This window comes from Anastrepha obliqua, chromosome 1 (assembly GCF_027943255.1).
Source record: "Anastrepha obliqua isolate idAnaObli1 chromosome 1, idAnaObli1_1.0, whole genome shotgun sequence".
NCBI classification, from domain to species: Eukaryota; Metazoa; Arthropoda; class Insecta; order Diptera; family Tephritidae; genus Anastrepha; species Anastrepha obliqua.
In genome coordinates, this window is record NC_072892.1 from 11,337,241 (window position 1) to 11,351,713 (window position 14,473).

Genomic DNA, 14,473 nt, shown 5'->3' on the forward strand with positions numbered 1-14,473 from the left:
CTCCAACAATTCAAACTTTAATTCATGGTTTTTAGCCACTGTCAAGTTGCTTTTGTGACACGGTGCATTGTCCTGAAGAAAAATATTTGTGTTCTTTTGCAAACTGGGTCTTTTTCACGAAGTTTTTCCTTCAGCTGGTCTAAAAGAGTACAATAATATTTATAATTTATTGTTTTACTAGTTCGCAATCATATAAAACTCAGCTTCTTCAGCATCACAAAAAACTGATGCTAACACCTTCTTGGCCGATTTCTGGATACGTTTCGGAGCCGAAGAACCAGGTTCACACCACTCTTCAACCTCTCGTTTTGATTTGGGATCATGATAATAGACCCAAGTCTCATCCATAGTCTACAAAATCCACTTTATCCTTTCGGAAGCGCTCTAAATGTTGCTAAGAAAGTCGCATTCGAATGTATTTTTGTTCCTTACTAGCGAATGCGGCACCCATCGTGCACAGCTTTCCGAAACCCAATACTTTAGTCACAATATTGCTTCCACTGCCAAGGAGATGCCTAGGGCTTCTACTAAATCTTTATCAGTCATTCAACGATTTTCAATACGATATCCTGTATTTTTTGTTCGACTTCAAGTGTTGTTGCTGTCTGGCCAGCCTGGACGTCTTTGATCTGGACTAGCTTCAAGGTTTGTACGACAACATTTAAATTCAGCATCTCATATTTCTACTGTACTAATTGACGGCGAAAAGTCCTTATACACTTTCAACGTTCGTTCAAAAATTGTATCTGCTTTTAAAGCATACAAAAGTAAAAATTCAATCACTGCACGATACTTGATTTTTTCCATTGTAAAAATACTGTGGTACGTAGATATTAAATGGCCGGTAAACAAAGAATGAATTGACAGATTGAAATGAAACTTCACATACGTTCATACGAAGGGCGTGCTAACATAAAAAAAAAACAAAAAAAAAGATGTTGTCTGTAAAGTCGGTTTACTGACGATAGTTTAACGTGACAACGTCATAAAAAAATATTGATGGAATGGTTGCAATTTTCAAAACAAAATTTTAATTTTATTTGTTTGATAGATATTTTGTATGGATATAGAGGAGGGGAGGTAAATGGAATTGCAATGGAGTAGGTCAAGTTACATTTACACAAACGTGAAAAATGACGAAACATTTATCAAATTCATGAAAGATATCTTCAATTTCGATTGTGCATCAGACGTTAATAAGTCAACAACACTAAGAGGCACCATCATCGATTTGCCTTTTTCAAGACACTTTACACTCGAAACACTCCCTTTCATTTCCTACTTTTTCTATCATCGTCCTATTCTCAACAGAGAAATGGTTCATTACCATGCACACAGGAAGAAGGCATATGCAAATACAAGTATATACATACATATATTATACATACATATACATATATGCTCACTCAAGTAGGACAGAGCCAGATGTCGAACGTTGCCGAACGCGGGGGCCGATTGTGCTCTTTGTCGTTCGTTCCGCGCTCTCGCTTGCAGTTCAAGCACATTAGCTTACATTTGCTTGCGTACGGAATAGATTCGTATATTTGATAAGTCCATATGACTTGTATGCATCTTTACATATAGGTTTGTCCTTTTTGAAAATTGCGCGAAATTGTATATGTATATGCATATTTATATACATATGTTAGTATACAACATATCTTATAAGGTATATGGTAAATATTACCATACATTTTTTCCTTCATATATAATAAAAAAATTAATAATAATAACATTAAAACAACAGGTATTATTAACAAACTTGGTTTTATTTTAAATTCTTCAAGTAAATCAAATTAATAATAATCAATAAGAAGGCATATGCAAATACAAGTACGTGAATTTATATATACATACGCATATACATACATATATACGCTCACTTAAGTAGGAGAGAGCAAGATGTCGAACGTTGCCGTTCGTTTGCTTTATTTGCTTTGTCGTTCGTTCCGCGCTTTTGCTTGCAGTTCATTCAAGGTAACGGCAATGAGCAAGGTAACGGCAAATAAGCAAGGTAACGGCAAATAAGCAAACTAACGACAACACTAATGAGCAAGGTAACGACACATTTTTTCGTGCGTGCAGCCGGCTAAATCGAATTATAAGACGTTATCACGTCAAAAAAAAACGCCCTCTCTTATTGAAGCGCAAAACTTATTGAACAACCTAGTACAGTACACATATTATACATGGTTCTATCATCTTTCCAGACCTATCACATTCGAAAAAATTACAGATATGCTTGATTTATCATGTCGTCGCCGTAGCCATCTTAGAAATATTGTGTGAAAATTTGAAGTGAATCCGACAAATACTTTTCGAGTTATTCAACAATTAACCTTCCGTCAGGCGCAACTATCAGGCTGTGAACTTCGGGCGCAATGTGCCTAAGTGGCACACTTTTAAAAACACATAATAAAAGTATAATTACATAGTTTATATATATGGGAAATACAGAAGTGGCATTAAGGGATATGAATAAGAAATAAATCTAAATATTTTCATAAAAATCTGTTTATTTGACAAAAATTTATCAGTTACAAAAGATAGTCGTAAATTAAGGTTGAAAATAAAAAGTTAAAACAGTCAACCGAAAATAGTTTACAAAAAATGAAAGAATCCAATAAAAATTTCATTTTGTTGTAAATTATATCATTATATCAAGAAAACTAATTAATTAGAGGTACAATAAAAATATAAAACTCAAACAATCCTTTTATTGCGCTTGTTTTAGGTCTCTTCGGATAGAGTATTTTCGTCCTCTGGACATAGGATAGTTTTTTTTGTTTCAGTTCGTCAACTAGATCCATATCAGTAAACCAGTTATCGCCTGTTATATTGCGTCCAGTGCCAAAAAGAGGCTCAGACATTCTCAAAACTAGGTTGCTAATAGAAAAGGACCCCTCTAGTTGCCTTCCAGCATAGATTTCCATATTGTCTACGTAATTAATTTTCGCGTCGACGAGAGCAAAACACTTGATGCCATATTTATTTGGCTTAGATGGTATATACTGCCTAAAGGAACAGTTTCCACGAAAACCGGGTAGCATTTCGTCTATAGTCATATTTTCCCCAGGAATGTAACTATCTTGGCAACTTCTTATGAATTTCTCGAAAATGTCTCGAACTGGAGCGAGCCGATCCAGTTCTTTTCTTTCCTCTCTTGTACTTCGGTCATCAAAACGAAGGCACCGCATAAGTGTCTTGAATAGCTTAATATTCATGACAAGGCCAAATCTTTCATTCCCATCATCGTCTATTCCCCAAAGTTCTTCCAGATATTGACGATTCCCCTGTATGCTCCTGCAAGATATAATAACCCAATAAAAGCTCGTATTTCTATACGGTCAGTGGGTTTAATGTCCCTTTCTCTAGAAAAATTGTTTCTAATGGTCTCAATGTATTGGTTGGTGTATGTTACTATTATGTTTAATATTTCGTCGGTAAAAATATTATTCCATATATCAACAGCAGTACTAGCATTTCTTGCATTCCCTTTTACTCCAGGTAAGTGAGTAATTATGTTGTGAGGCCCTCTGCGTGCACTTCGCAGAGGTGGATTTTGATTCCACTTACTGATCTTATCTTTTCCTAGAAAAAAATGTATGTCTCCAGAATTTTCATCATCTAGGTCGGTCTCATCATCCTGCTCTGTCTCGGAATTTTCACCCCGTTCTTCTACCTCGTCATCTGAAGTAACATCGCTTTCCTCCCCAAATTCGTCTTCCATTGTGGGATCGTCGTCATCAGCCACCAGTAAATTTATAACTTCTTCCACGTCTTTGGACTCATTTAGATTGAAGTATCGACGACACATTTCTATCAAGAATATAAAACAAATTAAAACATAAAACCTTTGTAACGAGTTTGGGCGCAATGTGCCCTGCAGGCCACATCAATAACTCAGGTTATTTTCAACTAATTATTAAATGTTAATAAATTATTTGGTATTAAAATGGGGCAGTAGTTAATTGAAATCAGTAATTTTGAAAATACTTACTTTAAAAAATGTGGTGAGTTAGGGCGCAATGAGCTTCTCTGATCAAACTGCGTATAACTTCACTTTGGGAAGGGAAAACACAAACTGAGTTGATTTGATATAAAGAGCACACCATAAGAAGCAGCTATTGAGCAAAAGAGTAGTAAACGGTAAAAAATAATAGAGTGAGACAAAAAAATGTGTGAGCTGTGCCTCACAGATCGGGTGCGCCCGACGGAGGGTTAACAAAGGGCGCTCCGGTTCGATAGCAAAACTTTAAATGCGTTTTTCTCAAAACTATGTTTTCTGGACTGGTGACCACTGTAAGTTAAAAACCGCTTGGTAGATTTCAATAAAATGTATATTGCTTTTGAAAAACATAAAAAACTCGTGCCTGACGAAGGATTTTTTTCGAAAATTTCGATTTTTTTAAACAATTAATTTTCGGTTTTTTTCTCGAATGTCTGAAAAATATTTCCTGAGGCCGCCATATTTTTAATTTTGAAAACAAAACCTCGATCAGGCACAAGATTATATACATTAGTATTAGTAAAACGAATTTTTCTTGTCCGATTGATTTTAGATGAATGTCCAAGGATTTGTGATGATCACCGCAAGGGACTTCTGAGAAACGGGCTGCCCACAAACAGCGACAACTTTTACAATTAATAATTTTTTTTTATTTTGCTAAAAACTCGTCGAAACATGATGTATTAATGCTGTGCTTTTATTTTTGTAAAATAAAGCAATTGACTAGCAAAAAAAACATGATTGAAAATCATCATTTTTTCGGGCCTCTGACTGACTACCCATGACCCCATCAGTGTATAATTGAAAGTCGACAAGGTATATCTTCTCATTCATTTCTGCCGGTAATAGTCACTTTGCTCACTTTGTTTAATAATTCCATTTATAAAGTCATGATGGAAATAAAAAAAGTTTTAAATATAACGGGTGGTTAAGTTTCAAGGGCCGGTCCTTAATAAAACTATGTCGAATATCTCGGTTCTACCACCTCCTAGCAGAGTTAATTTACTGGTTATTGCTGACTTTGAATGAACAAAATACAAAAAGATATTAACAAAATATATGCAAAAACAACATATTAAACCTGTTATGACAGTAGAGTCTTATCAGGTGTCAAAGTGAAGTATTGCTCGATGTCTGGAAACTGTTGTTTTTTTAACTTTTCTTCTCTTTTTTTGGCATAAAAACAAGTATGGGAAATTATTTGTTCAGCAATTAAAGAAAAATGCAATAAAAAAACAGCTTCAAAGAAAACTCTAATAAGGGCGCCTCTACTATCGCTAATTTGCTGATCCCGAATTTAGGGATTTGTACCGAGAAACACATTCTTCAGTTCAGTAAAAATTAAGTGTCATTGGGCTTGATTTCTTGTGCTTTTCTTTTTTTATTTTTGTGAACTGAAAACATTTTGTCGGGACAACTAGCAAGTGCAGCACTCAGACATTAATTGAGTCCATTGTACTACACTTCGATTCCCTTTTAATTTTCTTTAAATCTACCCGATCTCCGAAGAAATCTGAGTAGATCTTGTGGTGCCAAGGAGCTAAGATGGTCGCTTCTTAACACATCAGTGCCAAAGACCTCAAACCTCATTCGAGCGAAGGCGGGGCAGACACACAGGAAGTGGTCCGTCGTCTCATCCTCCTCTTCACAAGCTGGGCAGAGTACACTGTCTGAGATGCCCAACCTTTCCATGTGCTTTGCCCACAGAAAGTGGCCCGTCATCAGTCCAACCAGCCGTCTGCACTCCCCTCTGCTTAATGACAGAAGGGTTTGCGACAGTCGATCGGGCATGACAGGTAACATCAGTTTTGTCCATCTGCAGCCTCTCTCAGCCTGCCAAGCTTGCTTGTGGGTGGCAGTTACCCATTTGCTAACCGTGGCCGTGATGACCGTAGAAGGGAGTGGCAAAGCTAAGGAGTCAGAGGTCTCGTTACCCGCGATACCCACGTGTCCCGGGACCCATGTTAGCATCAGGCTATTATGTCTACCGATATAGTTCAGCCTGGATTTACAGGACTTCACTACCCCTGATGGGGTTGGAGGGCTGTCTAAGGCCATAAGCGCAGCTTGGCTATCGCTGCAGACACATATAGACCTGTCTCTCTATCGTTTTTCCACAACAAAGTTCATCGCTTCTTGAACTGCATACACCTCCGCTCGAAACACAGATGCATGCATTTCAAGAGCAAAGTGCAGTTTTGTCCCGCTGGATTCCACGTAGACCCCAGAGCCGGAGCCATGCTCGCTCCTGGAGCCATCCGTAAAAATGCGAAAACAGTGTTTGCCGAGCTCATTTTCTGAGTCTCCCCACAACTGAGCCTCTGGTAGCACTACACTGTATCTCTTTTCAAGTACGACTCTTGATGGCATGGAGTCAAGGGGCATGGAGAGAATCGTTGGATCGATGTCCATGCCTTCTCTGTGTTCCAATGCCGGACACGGGCCGTACCAGTTCCCACTATGTTTCAGTCTGCAGATGGCCTTCAAGGCCTCTCCTTGGATGAAAGCATTAAGTGGTGGTAAACCAATCAGAGCATCTAGTGCCGGGCCTGAAGTAGTCGGAAAAGCTCCGGTACAACAGATGACCACAGTGCATTGTAGTCTCTCCAGACCACTGATGCATAGGTGATAATGGGTCTTATCATAGCCGTGTAGATCCATAGGACCTTGCTAGGAGAGCGACCCCACGTTTTCCCAAAGACACCTTTGCACTGCCAGAAAGCTGTCAGTGCTTTGGATGCCTTTGTTTCAACGTGTGATTTCCATAAGAGCTTACTATCAAGGATTACTCCAAAATATTTAATTTCCTTGGATAGCTGGATTGCGACTCCTTTTAGCTTTGGCAGAACGAGTCCATCGAGCTTCCTCTTTCTGGTAAAGAGGGCAATACCAGTCTTGGCGAGATTTGCCCATAGCCCATTCGCACGGCACCAAGTGTCAATCCGATCCAGAGTTTTCTGCACTTTCCTACAGATGTTCATAAGCGAAGGGCCTGTTACCAAACAAGCAACATCGTCCGCATATGCTTGTGCGTATACTCCCGAATCGTTTAAGGTGGTGAGTAGAGGATCGATTACCATGCACCAGAGCAATGGAGACAGCACACCGCCTTGGGGGCAGCCTCTATTAACCCCAGATGACAACAGCAGATCTTCCACTGCTCGCACCGAAACGATTATTTGGGCCAGCATCGAACGAATCCAATTTACTAGCACCCGGTCTACGCCGTGCCTACTAGCAGAGCTATACATACTATCAAAAGTGGTATTATCAAATGCCCCCTCTATGTCTAAAAAGATGCCCATAGCGTAGTCCCTCCTGTCGATGGCCAGCTCTACACTAGCAACAAGGTTTTGCAGTGCCGAATCGCAGGATGTTCCACTCTGATAGGCATGCTGAAATAGAAACAGAGGGTGAGCCTTCAGCGACTTCTGACGTATGCGGAGTTCCACCAGTCGTTCGAGCATTAAATTACTTATAAATTAAACACAAATAGGTTGCGAATCCCATTTATTTAATGCAAACAAGAAATTTTTTAAGTATGACGGAGCTCATATGTGCATTTTTATGTATTTAAATACATTTTTTAAGTCAATCTTACTTAAATCTGTTAAACTTTCACTTTCATCTTCAAATTGTTAGTTGTACTAAAATAAAAACCACTAACTTATGCTAGTTATGAATTTCGGAACAAATTACTCTCTCTTAAGCGGATACTCTCTTGGCCTGAGGCTTAGTTATTTTTCGTAAAATTGACAGAAAAGCCTCTATTGAGCGGACGCGAACTCTTCAAAGGCGAACAAAATATAAGGCTTTTAAGTGAGCAGTTACTCACATAAAAAAAACTTGGCGGATACACTTTTGTTGCGGATACCTATTTGTCGTGGGCGTCTTGATTCTTTTCCACAATTGGAGGGACATGGAGCTTTATGCTACTTCCCAATCTCAAATGGATTTTACCAGGAACTTTTCCACCTATGAATTGAATTTGAATTCGGCGATTGTTATTAGAAAAAATCCCCTTCTCTCATTTGGTGTTTCATGCACGGAGATTCGAACCTACGCACTTCTGAATGGTAGCCACGCACCAAGCCATTCGGCAAGGTGGCCGCTAAAAAATCAGAAACTTATTTAGACTAGAGTGGTAAAGGAAGCCAATTTCATTCTCACGGATTCTGTGCGCAAGTTTAAACAAATGCTTTCAAGAAAATTTCTTTGCCAATGCTTGTGACTGTTTTTAGAGAGATGTATAATGCGGAATTTTCTTTATATTTATTTCCTACCGTTTAACTTCGAAAAATTACTATTAAATTCTGCCAAAATCCAGGCATTCGAGAGGGTGTTTATATGCGAGGGAATGCAACCTTTGATTCAAATCCACTAACCATGGAATTTAGCTACTTAAAAGACACCCAAATCCCGAGATATACACAAATCGGCATTGGCGTTTCTAGTACATTTGTTTATGCGAATGCACAACTTCAATTACCGTAAAATGATTACTTCAAAACTTAAAAACAACTCTATTTTTAAATAGCAATATTTAACATGCATACATATGTACATAAATATATGTCTACCTATAACACAAAATGTATTTAAATGCCTAATACACTAATAACAAAACTAGCCAATATAGATCGGAATACAAGTTTCAGCCGCTCATAAAATTTGAAAGGAGTAACCCATTGTCGTTGAAGAGAACTGATTTTCTTTTCATTAGTACAAAATTAATTAAAAAGCTAACGCTTTATCTCAATTATGGCACTACATAAATTTTTTGCAGTCATCATAAGTCGTTCCTGTCAGTCGAACCTCCTTTTGTTTACTTTTAACAGCATGAACGCAATGGCATTTGCTAGTCACTTCGCGAACATCGGAACTCACGGTGCTGCAACTTGAAATATCGGGAAAAACGAGAATTAAATAATCAAACAAAAACCAAAGGCAAATCTAACTTTTAATCCTTCTGCTTTTATCGTCTTAGAGCAAATATTTTGAAAATCCGCTGACTTGGAATCCAAAAGCGACGAACAAATGGCTACTTGTTTTATCATCAATGGCACGTCTTATAACGGTAAGCTCACGCCGCACAATAGCGATTTTTCTACAAATTTTGTTAAAAAATCCTAGAGAAGGCAATTTTTTATCGATTTTAATAGTTTTTTTTCACTGCTTCTAAAATATTTTGGTAGAGAATGAGTAGCCCCAAATTGATTGGTACCCGCAGAGGCAAAGGAACAAAAAATTCGGACTTGGCACGCTAAAAAACATGTACATATTATATATCATTTTTTTTGCGAATATTCTAGGTTTCTCCGTGAAAAAACAATAGTTTTCAAGCTATTAGGTAGTTAGAGGATGAGTTCACCATTTAAGAGGAGTTAGAGATTTGCGTACTTGCTCCGATGTATTACAGTTGTCTGGAACTGCAATAAAAAAACCAAACTGAATTTGAATACCCATAATATTTTGTTTTTAAAGTTTTTCAGACTTTTTCACAAAAGTACCCCTCTTGAAGGGTGAAATTCGATTAAATAAGAATTTAAATTTAATTTAATTTAAAAAGAATTGAAATTCGGGCCCGGGCAATCTCTTCCAAAATCAGTTACGAGAATTTAAAAGCAAATATATTAAAATTGCTAGAAAATTGGATCCAGTAGCCATTTTTGAACAAAATTGGTCGAGAACCCCGCACTGTGCGCCTCAGCGGTTACAACAGATTACAGTGCATAACATAGTTTCGATTTTTCTTGGGCTATCGCAGTGGACTTGTCCGACTTGCCGGCCGACATCACGCTGAACACCTTCATTCGCGAGCACGCTCAACTAACAGCAACAAAATTCATGTGTCTGGAGGGTGGTTGTGGCGCTTGCATTTGCGTCGCAAGAGGCAAACATCCAACAAGCGGCGAGACTCGCACTTGGGCGCTTAATTCGGTGAGTCGTTTATGTACAAGAAATGCCTATGATTTCCTTTATTTTGAAAATGCATTAATTGTTAACAATTTAAGTGTCTGACGCTGTTGAACACTTGTGCGGATTGGCAGATCACCACATCCGAAGGCATTGGCGGCAAACGAATTGGTTATCACCCAATTCAAAAGCGTTTGGCCAAGCTGAATGGCACCCAATGTGGTTTTTGCTCACCTGCCATGGTGATGAATATGTATGGACTGCTGGAGTCTAAAGGCGGTCAGGTTACCATGGAAGAAGTGGAAAACTCATTTGGTGGCAATATTTGTCGCTGCACCGGTTATCGACCCATACTGGATGCCATGAAATCATTTGCCATGGATAGCAATATTGGATTGCCTGAGGATTGTGGCGACATTGAAGATTTCGAATTTGTCGGTTGTCCAATGGCGGGTAGGCAATGCGTGGGCAGCTGCCATCAACAACTTACTACGTTGGCTTATGCAGATGACAGGCAATGGTATTGGCCACGCTCGCTCAGCGAAGTTTTCGCTGCACTCGACAAAGTGGGCAGCGAACAGTATATACTCGTGGCGGGAAATACAGCGCATGGTGTCTACAGACGATCGCCGAACATCAAGTATTTTATCGACCTGCATGCAGTGCCCGAGTTGAAGCGATATACTATTGACGGCGAAAAGCTTACGCTGGGTGCTAACTTAAGTCTGACGGAAGCTATGGAAATTTTCAAAAAAGTTGAGCAACGGTCTGGCTTCGAGTATTGCCAACAGTTGTGGCAACATTTCGATTTGGTCGCCAATGTGCCGGTGCGAAATGTGAGTATTTATTGAGGCAGAGAGAGAGAGAGAGACGGAGAGAGAGATAGAGAAGGATAGAGAGAGAGAGAGAGAGATATGGAGCGAGAGAGATATGGAGCGGAAGAGAGATGAAGTGGGAGAGACGCATACTTTTCATTAAATTAATCAGAGTATTTCTTGGGGCAAAGAGAGAGGGAGGGAGAATGAGCGGGAGAGAGATGAAGAGGGAGAGATGTATTTTTTTCATTGAATTGAAATATTATTCTACAGCTCAGTTTATATAAATCCTTTCTTATTTCAAATCACAAATAAATCGCAAGATGGGCACACTTGCGGGTAACATCAGCATAAAAAAGGCACATCCGGAATTTCCCTCCGATGTTTTTCTTTCATTCGAGGCACTCAATGCCCATGTTGTTATTCAGGAGTCTCCAGCGCAACCGAAAAGTATGCCACTGCTGGAATATCTTAAATCACCCTCCGGTAAAGCGGTCATTATAGCATTTGAATTGACATCGTACCCAAAAGAGAGGTTTGTTTATCACTCATACAAGGTAAGTGTCTTTATGTCTCAGCTCATTTGATAAAAATTGTGCGATTCTCAACACAAATTATGGTATTCTCAACCGCATTCACACCACAGATTACACCAAGAGCACAAAACGCGCATGCCTTTGTTAATGCCGCCTTTCTACTCGAAATGGATGTAGCGACATGGGGTTTAGTTAACTCGGCACGCATTTGCTTCGGCGGCATCAATCCCGATTTTGTGCATGCCACTGGTACCGAGAAGCTCCTAGCAGGAAACAATTTATTCGATAAGGAAACAGTAGCGCAAATATTTAAAGTACTAAATGCGGAAGTTTTACCCAATGATGTGTTACCAGATCCCAGCCCCGAGTACCGCAAGGCGCTGGCTTGTGGACTATTCTATAAGACTTTGCTTAGGCTTGCGCCAGCGGAGAAGGTTAGAGATGAATATAAAAGTGGAGCTGACGTTCTGAAGCGCTCACTTTCATCTGGCTCACAAACATTTGAAACGATTGAGAAAAATTATCCCATCACACAGCCTATACAGAAACTGGACGGTGTGTTAAATTTATATTTTTTAATATTCTTTTGTGGTAAAAAGTCATGCCCTTCACCCCCTAATTTTAGGATTACTTCAGTGCGCTGGCGAGGCGACCTATATGAACGACGTTATTACCACTTCCAATGCTGTCCACTGCGCATTTGCCAATGCCACTAAAGTAGGCGCAAATATCGAACAGATCGACGCTACCGAGGCTTTGGAAATGACGGGTGTGGTTGCATTCTATACAGCCAAGGACATCCCAGGCACCAACACCTTTTGCGACACAGCATTTCTATTTGATGTTGAGGAGATATTCTGCAGTGGTACCGTAAAATATTATAATCAGCCATTGGGTGTTGTTGTAGCAATTAGTAGTGATATTGCAAACCGTGCCGCTACGAAAGTGAAAGTTATCTACAGTAATCGTCCAACCAATGTTAAAATTCTTCCCACTATGGCCGATGTCTTTGAAGCACAAGCAATAACGCGGGTTAAGCGGACTACATCTCCTCAAAATGAAATTCAACTCTCAGATCAGCCAGATATCTCAACAAGAGGGGTTTTCGAAATTGGAGCTCAGTATCACTTTACGATGGAGCCTCATACAACCATAGCTGTACCGTTAGAAAACGGTCTAGAAGTATGGACCGCCACTCAATGGATGGATCACACACAGTCTGTCATCGCCAAAATGTTGCAAATGAAGGTCAATGATGTACAATTGAAAGTGCGTCGGGTCGGCGGCGGATATGGTGCTAAAATCACAAGGGGCAACCAAGTCGCTTGTGCCGCGTCATTAGTCGCCTACAAACTCGGTCAGCCTGCACGCTTTGTGCAGACTATCGAGTCGATGATGAATTCAGTTGGCAAGCGTTGGGCTTGTCACTCCGATTATGAGTTTCACATCAAAAACAATGGGAAAATTTTAAGGCTTACGAATACATATTACGAAGATGCCGGTTGCACATTGAATGAGAGCCCAATCGAGGATTACACAGCCGAAGCAGCGAGAAATTGCTATGAACTCAACAACTTGAACTCGCACATATCAGGGCAGCCAGTCATCACCGATGCACCCAGTTCGACGTGGTGTCGTGCACCGGGTTCACTCGAAGCTATTGCCATGATAGAGAACATATTAGAGCACATGGCATTTGAGGCAAAGATAGATCCCGCTGATGCGCGTCTGATCAATATAAAACTTGGAAATAAAATGGTTCAACTGTTACCACGATTTTTAAAGTCGACTGAGTATAGCGAACGACGAAAGCAAATTGAAGCATTCAATGAGAAGAATCGTTGGATGAAGCGTGGAATTGGGTTGGCCATAATGGAGTTCCCAATGCATCTATTTGGGCAATTTGCTGCCACTGTAGCCATATATCACGTAGACGGTACTGTAATCATTGTACATGGCGGCATAGAGATGGGTCAAGGTGGGTCCATGTAAGCCATTTACGTAAGTACCTAAACACAAACTCTGCTCTCTCTTTCTTTACTTTTAGGTATGAACACGAAAATTGCGCAAGTTGCCGCCTACACACTTGGCATACCGGTATCTTTTGTGAAAATCGAGTACAGCGACACAATCAATGGCGCTAATTCGGATGTTACCGGAGCTTCATTGGGCAGCGAGAGCCTTTGTTTCGCTGTTCGAAAGGCCTGCTACACGCTCAATGAACGCCTAGCGCCAGTTAAGTTAGCGCTCGGTAAAAATGCCAGCTGGCCGAAAATTGTGGAAGAAGCCTGGACTAGAAAAATAAATATGATCGCAAGTGAGCATTATAAGCAGGGTGACATGCAGGACTACTCTGTTTTTGGTTTGGCGCTAACCGAAATAAAGGTAGACATTTTAACGGGCAACCATTTAATTGAACGCGTGGATATACTAGAGGATGCTGGTGAAAGTCTGAGCCCCTACGTTGATATCGGACAAGTTGAGGGCTCATTTGTTATGCTACTTGGCTACTGGCTAACCGAGCATTTGGTATATGATCGTCAAACCGGAGAGTTGCTAACTAATCGTACCTGGAATTATAAACCCCCAGGTGCCAAGGACATACCTATTGATTTTCGCGTAGAACTGCTGCAAAAGAACCCCAACCCTGCTGGATTCATGCGCTCTAAGGCTACCGGTGAGCCACCGGCCTGTCTGGCGGTCAGTTCTATATTCGCGGTGCAACAGGCTCTACAATCAGCGCGGCAGGACGCTAGTTTGAAACGTGAGTGGGTACGTTTGGGTGCGCCTACAACGCCTGAGGTAATCGCTTTGAATGCTGGCACCGATACGACTTCATTTTCTTTGGAATAATAAGTGGATATAGGCAGTTTTCTTACACTGGCGAACGTGACTGGATGCATGGACACTTTTTTCAATATTTGCAATGTAAAATTACATTGTTACTAAAAAGAAATGTTGTTCATGCTGTAAATCAAACTTTTGACAAAATTCAGAAAAATTAAACAAATTTCCACCTAAATCTTAATATTGAAATTTAAAAAAGTCACCGTGCATCCAGCTACGCTCGCCAGTGTATATGTACCCACATGCGTATGGATGGAAGTTAAAAGTGTTGCTTACAGTATTTCTTAAATACGGTTGGTTGTTTGCATTTTTTCAAAAACATGTAAGAGCTAAATAAAATTATTAAAGTA

At 39.9% G+C, this 14,473-nt stretch overlaps 1 protein-coding gene across 1 annotated transcript; it reads left to right on the forward strand.

Annotated features, from left to right (window-relative positions):
* Positions 1-8,993: 8,993 nt before the first annotated feature.
* On the forward strand, positions 8,994-14,473 carry LOC129235393 (uncharacterized). Its single transcript, XM_054869208.1, has 7 exons — positions 8,994-9,086; positions 9,777-9,949; positions 10,024-10,761; positions 11,064-11,297; positions 11,387-11,831; positions 11,902-13,254; positions 13,324-14,473. The coding sequence occupies exons 1-7, from the start codon at positions 9,047-9,049 to the stop codon at positions 14,127-14,129; spliced, it is 3,789 nt and encodes a 1,262-aa protein (XP_054725183.1). The 5' UTR covers positions 8,994-9,046; the 3' UTR covers positions 14,130-14,473.